This window comes from Apaloderma vittatum, unplaced genomic scaffold, assembly GCF_000703405.1.
Source record: "Apaloderma vittatum isolate BGI_N311 unplaced genomic scaffold, ASM70340v1 scaffold42359, whole genome shotgun sequence".
Lineage (NCBI taxonomy): Eukaryota > Metazoa > Chordata > Aves > Trogoniformes > Trogonidae > Apaloderma > Apaloderma vittatum.
In genome coordinates this window covers 5457-16382 of record NW_009735448.1, presented here as the reverse complement: position 1 = coordinate 16382, position 10926 = coordinate 5457, and the positions used below count along the sequence as shown (strand labels likewise).

The window sequence follows — 10926 nt, the reverse complement described above, 5'->3', positions numbered from 1 at the left end:
AGCGCACTGCGGAGAAGGTTTTTTCCCTGCCGCTAACACATGGCAGCTTTCCGAGTTGTGCTGCTAGAACTGGCATTAGGTACCCGCAGCCCGAGCAGAGAAAACCCAGCAGGGAACGTGGTTGTGGGATGGTGCTCGAGGCAGGCATTCAGCCACTTGAACACCTCCACCGTTCCCTCTCTGCCTGTTGCTTCTTTCATTCCCCTTTTCCTTCTGTTTTAAGGTGAATCTTTCTGATTGCCACAACGTCATCGTGTTCCTGGCCCCCAGCGTGGTAAGTCAGTCCCTTGCACCATGACTTGTTCTGAGCAAGCTTGAAGGAGCCTTTTCTTAGAAAAAAAAAAACATTAAAAATTAAGGCCAAGTGGGCATTGCTGCGAGCGAGCAGTTTGGTGCTCAGCACTACTCACATTTATAGAATCATTTCGGTTGGAAAAGACCCTTAAGATCGTCGAGTCCAACCATTAACCCAGCACTGCCAGGCCCACCACTGCCCCATGTCCCTGAGCAACACAGCTACACGGCTTTTAAATCCCTCCAGGGATGGTGACTCCACTACTGCCCTGGGCAGCCAGTTCCAGTGCTTGACAAACCTTTCTGTGAAGAAATTTTTTAAAATATCCAATCTAAACCTCCTGTGGAGCCACTTGAGGTCACTTCCGCTTGTCCTGTCGTTTGTTACTTGGTGCTGGTCCCAGCCGTGCACAGGGCTAGTACCAGCCCTGTGTTTTGGAAGGGTCTTTGGTTGATGTTGCCTGCTTGACACCCACCGAACCAAGAAGCTGCCCTGTGGTTCTTGGTGGCACTGCCACCACATGACTGTTTCCTAAGGGTGTTTGGCCTTGGCTGTTTCTCTCTTCCCAGAAACCTCCCCTAGCCACCAAGCTCCTTGCAGAACTCCCTGACGAAGCCCGGGTGGTGGCCGGACGCTTCCCCTTCCCCTCCTGGACCCCCACCAGCACCCTCGGGCAGGGGCTGGAGCAAGTCTGGGCCTATGACATGAAGGAGGTGCGGCGAGCAGCGCAGAGTGAAGCCCAGTCTAACAGCAGCCTCATTAAACCTGGCATTAAGGGTCAGCAGTGGTAGGGGTGAGAGTCTTTCCAGCCCTTGGGCTCAACTCAGGGCAGCAGCGAAGGCTGCTCAGCCAGCCTTTTTCCAAGGGCTTGCAGGATGGCAGCCTCTTTGGTTTTCCACAGAGCGGGCAGTTTGAGGAAACAAGGGAGGGGAAAGTCAGACCTAGAAATCCTGGAATTATTGCAGGATTTAAGGGCTAAACCTCCAGTGCCTCTTGCTGTACATTTCCTACTTTATTTCTAGTTACGTTTTTCAAAATAAACATTTGGTCAGTTTTTCCTTTCATCCTTTTGCTTTGCCTTTGAGCTGTGGGGTGCTCCAGGAGCCAGAGCAGCCGCTGCTCCCGTTCTCGGGCTTTGCTCTGCTGTCCCTTTGAAAGCAGCTCAGGAGGGAGTTCGTCCAGATCAGCTCTTGCTGAAGGATTGGTTTGGCCCTGCTCACCTTATATAACATTCCCTTTTCCACTCGAACACAGAGGAAAAAGAAGCTTTTCTCACCGTAAAAGAGCAGCTCATCCCCTTTGTCTAAACTCCTAGCCCACAGTCTAGCTTGAACCAGCTCTGGCCTTACCTCTGAGAAGCGGAGAGGGGAGTAAAGACAGGAGCAGAGTTAGCTCGGGAACCTGTCCCCTGCAGCCCCACAGTAATAAGCTGCCTGGGAACCTGACCCCATGTCCTGAAGCGTGATGTGCTTGGGGAACAGCAGAATTCCTGCAGCTGAAGGGTCAGAGGATAGACGAGACACAGTTGTCTTGTCTCATTTTAGTACCGTGAATTTGAGACTGAGAACACCCACGTGGTTTCTCTGGCTGTGCTTCCCAGCTCTCAGCCAAGGAGGGATACTTGCCTCGGCCAGTCCACACGTCAGAAAGTTCCTTCCTTTGAAATCCTGCTCTTTCCTACCATCGTGCTGCTCCTCCGAGCTGTGGTGGAGAACTACAGTTTGCGGCTGACGGTCCTTGGGGCTCTGGGCAGTGAAGGAGCATCAGCCGCCCCAGCACTGAGCACATGATCCTTCCTCAGCTGGAGGATCTCCTGCTTGTATCTGCGAGGGGGAAGCAGCACCTTTGCAATCACACGTACACAAACATAGTCACAATCTCGAGCGATACGTTTTGATGTGCGTCATGTTTGCTGCGTGCCAGCGTTAGTTAATAGAGAGCCCCATGCTGGGGGGAGGCAGTGGCAAGGTGAGGCGCCAACAGCGTGGTGGGTGCAGCGATGTCGCCAGCAATTAGCCTGGGAGATAAACTTGGAGCATGAACCAGAGGCCGTGCGAAGGGGGAATCCTACCGTCTCACCTTGCGAGGTGCTTCTCTATGTATTCCTGCAGCTCTGACACCTGCTCTTCTGCCATGATTGCTCGAGTCAGCAGCTGGCTTCTCTCCTGCTCCAGATCCTCCTGGAAGGGCAAAGAAACATGGAGAGAACAGAGAGCTCTGTGAGATGGGAGCGAAGTCGCTCAGTGCTTCTTTGCGAGACAGACTGCTTCCCCATCACTCGGCTCCTGCACCGTTTAGCCTTAGGCTACGGAAATAACCGAAAACTGATGCATTTGGGTAAAGGTGCGTGGTGACAGCAATACAGCTTTTGTCAGACATCACCACTCTAGCGCATCAGGCAGGCAGACCAGCCAGGATTCCCTGACCAGAGCACAGACACGGGGCCCAGGGCCATCCCAGGCTGGGCAGTAGCCCCTGCCTACCAAGCCACGATTTACCTCCCCCAGAAGCTTCACAGAAAAACTGGCAGAGTGGTGGCTAGATTTCTGACATGGCTTTCACACCTTTCCACCAGTAATTTGTCACAAAGGGAAGTGACCTTCCCTTTCAGATAAAAAAAACAAACCCTAACATTTGTTTTCTGCACATTGTCTTGTGTTGTCCCCAGGGCAGCACATCTTTGACATGTGGGTAAGCAATAAGCTTTTATGCAGGTGGGCTGTTCCTGGCCTTTACCTGAGTGGTGTGTGCGAACTCCAGGATCTGCTTCCTGACCTCTGCCCAGCCCTCCTCATTCACCTGCCTAGGAGAGAAAAGCAGATTTTCATCATGCCCAAGGGTTCAGCCTGTCTGCAGGTCATGCAGCTGGGTGGAACTCATGGCTGCCCAACCATAAACCCCCAGTGCCCTGAACCTTTTCTCTCCCAACGCCCCAAACTTCACATGGTGCTGTCCCTTGTGCCCGGGCACGAGAGACAGCCCTTCTGCCAACCTGGGATTCCCCACTGCGCTGGCTGGGTTTGTTCCAAGTTCACATCAGCGTTTGTACATCAGAAGACTCCGTGCAGAAAGAGTCCTTACCCCGACATCGAATTTGATGGAAACAGTGATCAATGCCAAACGCTGGGGCTTTTCATGTTTGGGAGCACAAACCCACCCGTTCTGGTCACTGAGGGTGATAGGTGAGCTGTCTGCGCAGCCCAGCCGTGGGAAAGTTCTTCTTATTCTATCCCAGCCTGAATAAGCAAAATACAGGTCACACATCTGATGCTGGGGGAATTTGAGTTGTGCGAAGGGAGGTATGCGTTGTGTTCTGCGACTGCCAGAGTTCCCTCTGGTGGCTGCAGCCTCCTGGCTGGGGCGCTCAGGAAATGATGCCTGAGATTCCATGGGAGCAAATGCGAAGAGAACAACAAACAGGGAAGCCACTCAGCCGAGGAGGATCAGGAATTATAGCTGAAGGGCTGTGGTAACACCAAGCTTCGTGCCTCTAGCTAGAGGAGCAAGGTAGCAGCATGGATAAACCCATCAGCACACAGAAAACAAAGCATTTGGAGTGTGTATTCTCTTGGCGGCTAAAAACCCCACCTTAACAACACGTAGCATGACTAAAATTTAGGTTCTGGTCCTTCTGTGCCTTGCTTTTGTGGTGACTTTGCCAAAATTAATGGATCTGCTCAAGGACTACTACTACTTTTCAGTGTGGAAAACATGGCAGAGCTCAAGTTTTTTCTCTGAGACGCTCCTCCAGAGCCCAGTGGCTCAGGCCACTGACCGACTCTTCAGTGCTGGCATCCAGTTAATGAAATACTTGACATGTTTTTAAGGCTACCACATTTTACAAGGCTCAAAAAACCCAGCGCAGACTTCTACACTTTGTTCCACCTCTGCCAGCTATTGCTGATAGAGTTTCAAGAGCCTAACAGAGCATGGACAGGAGAACCATCAAAAATGAGCAAGTAAAGGGCAAGTCGGGAAGCTGAGGAGGTACGGGGCCACGTAAGTGTTCCCGTTCAGCTTCCTCATTGGGAGGGAGGAGAAGCAAGACCATCCCAAATGGGTGGGGTTTCACTTGCCTTTCTCAAGTTGAGAGCCACTGAAGCACTCACGTGTGTGCTTAACTTCAGCTTCCAAAATGATCAGTGGGACTAAAACCATGATTAAATCAAATGTGTGCTTAAGTACTGTCTTGGACCAAGGCCCAAATGACCAAGTCATTTCACCACAGGAAATGCTGCATGGAGACAACAGCTGGCTTTTCTTCTCAGATGAGTCCCTATCCGCTCACTTTCTCCCTGTTTGTTACTGTCTCCAAGCACAGCAGAAAAGCCTCCTCAAGCCACATAGCAAGGAGAATTCAGAATTAGAAATAACCCGAGAAATGAACAGCACTTACTGCTCAGGAGACAGTGGAGAGGCAGAGGTTTCTTTCGTTTTTTTCTGAAGGCAAAGGAAGAACAGTATTCCTGTAAGCATTAAACCATTGCAATCTCACCCCAGACCCTGCCGCTTCAAAGCAGTGCAACACCTCTGAGCACCCCTAACAGCCACCAGTGCCCTGGTAAAGAAGTGATGTGCCACGCAGTCTGAAGGTTTAAGTTTCCCATCCTCTGAATTTTTAAATAAATGCATCTCGTGCAAATCAAGAGACACATCTCTGTCCAGGCAGAACCCGAGGGAGGACACAGAGCTGAGTGGTGCGTTTCTGACTGTGGTCTCCTGCTCACTTAGGCAGTCCTGCCGAGGCAACGGCATTCAAAAGCAGAAAGCCCCATCCTACCCTCCCTTACCTCTCATTTTAGGAGTGAGTGAGCCTGCTGGCCTGGCAGCTCTCCCATAACATCTGCTAGTCCTCAGCCCTCCCAGAGCTCAGTGACCCCAATTTATGGGGCTTCCCAAGCCTCCCGGATGTAACTGGAACTCACCCCCTACACAGCAGAGTTGAAGCCACAAGGGGACTGCTCAGACATCCCATCTCTTCCCAAAACAAGAAGGCAAGCAAGGACTACCCCTGCCTGTGCCACAGGGAATGCCTAAGGAAAGGGCTGAATCTATCGCTCAGGAGACTCTCCCCACCACCTCCTGCCCAGTTTTGCTGCTGCAGAAAGCCAGCAGCCCAGCCAGCACCTTCTGCAATTCACATAGCTGCAGCTCCAGCTTTGCTTTATCCTCCCGCAGCCGGTTTAGCTCCCGGGTTGTGTTGGTCAGCAGCTCCGGGTCTGTGATGGAAAAGTGGAGCTCAGCAGGGCCACAATCTGCAGTGTTGCTGCCCAAGGACCGGATCTGCTCTCGCTGGAGCCTGTAACATGCCAGAAGGGTTGTTGAAAGATAGTTCAGTCCCTAGTAGCTTTGGTTAGGTAACAACACCGAGCACTTCTGCTGCTGGTGGAGGTACCATTCGCTTGCGACCTGCTGGCTTCCGGCCACCAAGAGCCAGTCCACCTGCAAAGGATAAGCGGGAGAGCCCAGCAGTATGCACAATATTCCCAAAAGTGTTTCTGAAGGGAGCCTGTCCTAGAGCTATTTGTGGCTTTTATGCCACAAGAATTTCTGCTGCTTCCCACAGCTCAAGCTGCTGAGAGAGCTGCAGAGCAGAGCTGAGAGCACTGCAGGGACAGGATGGGAGGCAGGAGTTATTTGCGGTACCTCTGCATTTCCACATCATCCAATGTGGAATCAATCTCTCTCATCTAAAATTTTTTACGCAGCAGAAATACATGAGCAAAGCATTTCCAGGGTTGCAAGAGCACCTGGACGTGCAGCTGGAGACACCTTGCTCCTGGCTCGTTGAGAGCAGGGAAATAAACCTGCACCCTGGATCCCCTGTTCCACCTGCGAGCCCTGTTTGCCTCCCTCTTGGTCAGGGCTCTGGGTGCTGCAGGGCATTTGCACTTGGTCCTTAGCAATAAGTTGAAGATGCGGAGGGTAGCCCAGGCCCTGGCTTAGCCCTACCCGTAAGCAATCAGCAGGTTCTCGTGCTTCTTGACCAAGTTCTTCATCCGCTTCTTGTAGCTGCGTGCTGCTGTAGCTAGCTGCTCTTCCCGAGACCTGTAGGAAGCTCTGATATCCTTCAGCATGCTGTCCACGAAGCGTTTCATGGCAGCATGACCAGCTGGGGCTTTGCTAGGACCTGCAATGCTGCTGGATTTGCTGTCCATGTAGTCCTTTAAACATAGAGGGAAAGAAATCAAGGTGATCAATTTGTTCCTTAAGGCACGTAACGCATTTCCCAAAAGAGAAGGTCCAGGCATATTTGTGCTAACAGTACAGAGAACGGGGCATTTCTTCCATTTTTGAAGAGCAGGAAAGACTAATTAACTTCCATCATGGCCCTTCAGGACAGAGAAGGCATCCTTACTGTATCAGTAACACGAGATGGTGTCGGGAGTTACTGTTTCTAGTCCCATGCCCTGCGCTCTCTGCTAGCTAAGAGATGCTTCAACATTGCTGTGTTGGAAGCTAAACTGTTCTTAAAAGCAAAAATTCTTTTGCTTAGTCTCCTGATCCATCACCACACCTCATTCTTTGGTACCAGCCTTCTCCCAGCAGAGAAGCTCTTGCCAAAACCTGCTTACTGCTACCTAGGAGAGCTGAAAGAGATTTCTTCCCAGTCCCAGTGCTCCATATAATCATGTACCCATGCCTGAACCTGCCTGAAATGCCCACCTTGCGCCAAGTCCTCACCATGTTCTGCTAGCCCTACCCTACACTGAAGAGGCTTGTTTTCAGAGCAGGTCCTGGGCTCTGTAGCTGACCAGGGAGGCTGGCAGAGCTGCCTGCAGGGACAGCAGCAGGGTTACCACAGAGGCAGCAATGCAGCCAGCAGTGGCAAGAAAAGCTGTCGAGGCAATGGAGATTATAAGCCAGCTGGAAAGCAGCCACAGTAAATAAGAGGATCTTTCAGTCCAAGTAATCTCACCAAGAAAAGTCCCAGCAGCAACTCACAGACCATTTTGTGTGGCTGCACAGAGAAGCTGAGTGAGGAGTGGGACCGGCATCTCCACCCCAAGGGCACAGAGCCCCCTTCCAGCTGCAAGCACGGCTCCCCGCTCCCCACTGCCTGCTCCGCTCCACAGCCCAGCAAGGAGGGGACACAGCAGCAGCCTGCAAGAAGCAGACAGCCAGCACAGAGAGACCTCCCCAGGCTGGGACAGCCCCTGGAGCTGGGGTTACCCACCGCCACATCCTTGATGTACTGTGTGAGCCTGGAGCGATATTCCTCGTTCAGCTCCTTCAGCCGGAGCTGCAGCCGGGAGTTCTCCACCTCCACCTCTTGGAGCTGGCTCTGGGATGTGAGCAGCACCTAGGCACAGCAAACATCTCGCTGCTGCACTCATCCTCCAGCCAAGCAAGGGACACTAAGAAGCTCCTTAGAGATGGGGAACTTCATTTCCAGGTGTTCAGCTTCCCTAGAGCTGGGAAGGTTTTGGATTTTCACGAGACGTTTCACTGGAAATGTTGATAGGCTCTATTCCCCTACTACATTTGGTCACTTGCAATTCCCCACACCCTGCCCCAGTGGTTTCACCAACTTTTTCTAAATATCAGCAAACAAAATTCCTCCCACTGTCCATGGCAAGCAGCACCTTCCACCATGTGCAGCACACCCCTCGAGAAGGAAACAGCGCGGGGAGGAGCGCCTTGCTGTGACCCACTCTGACATGTTGGAGTGCCTCTGTATAAGACATCCACCTCCTGCTAGCTCCAGGAGAAGTGCATGGTGCCCAGGAGAAGTGGGATGAGCAGAGGCAGTCATGGAAGAAAGCCTGCCCTTACCGCTGACTGCTCCACCAGCTTGTGCTGGGCGTCCCCGATCGCTCCCTTGGCCTCCTGCAGCTCCTTCTCCATCGCAATCCTGGGTGCATGAGAAGAATGCATGTTTATTTTAAACCCTCAAACTTCTCTGTCAGTCCAACACAGCAAGCTTTGAGAAGGAAATTGCTACAGGATGACAGGAATCTCTTGGCAGCAGCAGCTGCCAGCCCCCAGATGGGTGCCACAGAGCTCTTGCAACCGAAGGCAAACGTCCTCCCTGGTCAGAGGGTCTAGTTCTGCAGCATCCTCGCTTAGAATCATGGAACAGTTTCAATTGGAACCAACTTTGTCATAGCCCTAACATCACTAAACCATTTCCCTAAGCGGCTTCTTGCAGCTTTTGCTGGGACACTGACCCCATCCCAGCCCGTCAGTGGAAGAACCACTGTGGCGGTGAGGGCTAGGGCTGAATTCACCTTGGACTGACACACAGTTGCTGCATCTGCCCACAGAAGGTGGGTTTTCAAAGGCGTGTTACGCCAGTTGGGTACCTAAAATGCCATGAGCTTTGAAGCAGGCAGCTACCCCCCTTAAGAACCTTGAAAACACCAGTTTTTACTTCCAGGCCTCAATTCTTCGAAGGGTAAATCATTTCCCTCCCTGTACCCCGCCAAAAGCAGGCTGCCTCCTCTCCTGCTCCCAAGAATCAAATTCAGCTGCAGTGAGCCTCCTAAATGCTCAGTCAAACAGAACAACATGCCCTTAAACTCTTTCTTCCAGCTTCTGCTGCTGCGAATCATAGGTTTTCTTCATTTTTTCCAGCTCTGCTTTTATGTGATCCTGGTTTCCAAGCAACTGAGGGACAAATAGAGAGGAAGATGAGACAGGGCTGAGCTAAGAGAGGGATTTGTGGATGAGGAAGAAGCAAGGGGAGGCTCCAGCTGAGCACAAGTCCAGCTGAGCAGTGACATACTGGGGACAGGACAGGTTTAACTGGGAGCAACCAGTGGTCTGTAGCACACCACAAGCACTGTCTGATCTGGAGACAGGGCATGTGTCGCTCTCCCAAGGGAAATTTTCATGCCAAGAGTCAGATTCCCAGCTGGAGCTGGTGGTGGAGCCCAAGCTGGGGCAAGTTTCATGTGCTTTATCCCCCCTGTCTTCCTCAAGTATCGTCAAGAAGAAAATAAGTAAGCGTCTTCTGCACTTCTTGGCTTTTAAACTCCTGCTGCTGTTCACCCAGGGACACTGAATGAGGAACACACAGCTGCCCTCAGGTTTTGCATGCACAAGATTTGGAGTTATTTTAGTCATTTTTCAACTGCACAGCTTTATTTTTTTTAAATAAATCAAGACATCAGCTCATCCACAAAATACAAGTTAGCACCAGGAGGTGCCAGCCAGTAGGAATAAATTCCCCCTCTGCTTCCCCAAGGATCTAGCACCAGACTGCCACACACTCACGTTTCCCTCCAGCTTTTCCCGCTCGTGTTCAGAGGCAACTACATCTTCTGCCTGGTTTTAGTGAGAGACAGAAGAAGGTGCCTGTTAGATCCCTCCTCTCTAGGGTGCTGGCGACAGGGCAGGGAGGTCCTCACCTTCACTTTTCGACCAGAGAGATGGCGCACCGTTGCTCTCGCTCTTTCCGGCTTGACAGAGGATTCATGGGCCATGGCAATGGAGCGCTTGCTCTCTGTGCAGGGAAGGGTGCCCCTGGTATTGGTCAGGTTGAGCAGCTTTAGGCTGAGCTCTTCATTCTTCATGATCTGCCAGGTCAAAAAAGAAGGAAAGAGCTTCTGAAATGCTGCCTTTCCAGCTCTGCACTCTGTCTGCTCAACATGTAGCCGCTGTGCAGCCAAGGCAGGCACTCGCATGCCCTCCTGAAAGCAAATTTTATTTTTAGTTCTCTCTCACATGTCCAAAATATCAGTGATTTTCTAATTCTCGTGGAAACGCAGGGTGTCATCGGCAGGTGCAGGAATTATTCACATGTAATCTTACTCCCTCTGCCCATCTTGCCCTCTTGTTCAGACGCAGATCCTGGTGCCACAGGGCACAGTTCTGCCCCCGCTGCTCTGTCCTGACCCCCAGTCTCCCTCCTCCTTTGAACTCTGCACCCCCCACACAGCTTCCCAACACTTCAGGCAGGGCTTCCCCTGTACAATGGTTTCGAACAGTGCTGGCCTCCATAAAGCAAGAGAAGGGCCAAGCCTCCATCCATCTAGGCTGATGCCACCCAGCTAATTCCAGTTTTGTTTGAGCTCATCCTTCCAGCAGCAGCCAGCCCACAGCACCGTGTAGGCAGCGAAGAGATTCAAAGCAGCGCTGGTGCGAAGTGACACATTTCCCAAAGATAAAGAGGATCTGAATGAGAAAGGCTCCGTTACAGGTGATCTGGAAGGAACACTGGGGGAATTCATGTCTCACGGGAGGGTTTCTATGTAGATAACAAAGCTTTGATGGGGTTTATGACTGGGGACAAGCTTGAGTAATTGTTACCATGGCAGTGAATCGGGAGGATGGGAGGCAGAGGTCATCTGAGTCATCCGTGGAGAGAATAGCTTATCAAAAGATAGCACAGGGTGGGCTGAGGGAGAGAGGAGAGGAGAAAAGAGGCTGACAAAGAGGTGAGATATACAGCTGTGAAAACTGACAGCTACGTAGAGACAGGCTGCTTGTTCTCCAACCGAAAACGATCCATCTGCAGCTGTCAGCCCTGACAATTTGATCCGAGGGGGTCACACAAACGCGAGAAGCACCAGCTCGGGGCAAGAAAGAGGCAGTCCCAGGTTTGCCATCGTCCCCTGTGCTCCTGAGCCTAGCCTGGCTCCAGGGAAAACCCCAGCCTGGAACCGATTCACAGGCATTCGGGTTCC

The 10926-nt window shown here is 51.8% G+C and overlaps 2 protein-coding genes across 2 annotated transcripts in view; one reads left to right on the top strand and one right to left on the bottom strand.

The window, feature by feature from the left end:
* Positions 1-1086, top strand: part of FAM173A (family with sequence similarity 173, member A) — a gene marked incomplete at its 5' end in the record, with an annotated part of 1450 nt that extends 364 nt beyond the window's left edge. Inside the window, 2 exons of the mRNA XM_009876573.1 lie at positions 224-274; positions 865-1086. Of these exons, the coding sequence (XP_009874875.1) occupies positions 224-274; positions 865-1086 (273 nt within the window). The remainder of the gene's footprint in view (positions 1-223; positions 275-864) is intronic.
* A 923-nt stretch (positions 1087-2009) lies between these two features.
* CCDC78 (coiled-coil domain containing 78) overlaps positions 2010-10926 on the bottom strand; it is a gene marked incomplete at its 5' end in the record, with an annotated part of 11886 nt that continues 2969 nt past the window's right edge. The window contains 10 exon segments of the mRNA XM_009876572.1: positions 2010-2118; positions 2375-2475; positions 3032-3094; positions 5423-5594; positions 6248-6459; positions 7473-7598; positions 8072-8150; positions 8799-8905; positions 9515-9565; positions 9649-9816. Coding sequence (XP_009874874.1) covers positions 2010-2118; positions 2375-2475; positions 3032-3094; positions 5423-5594; positions 6248-6459; positions 7473-7598; positions 8072-8150; positions 8799-8905; positions 9515-9565; positions 9649-9816 — 1188 coding nt within the window.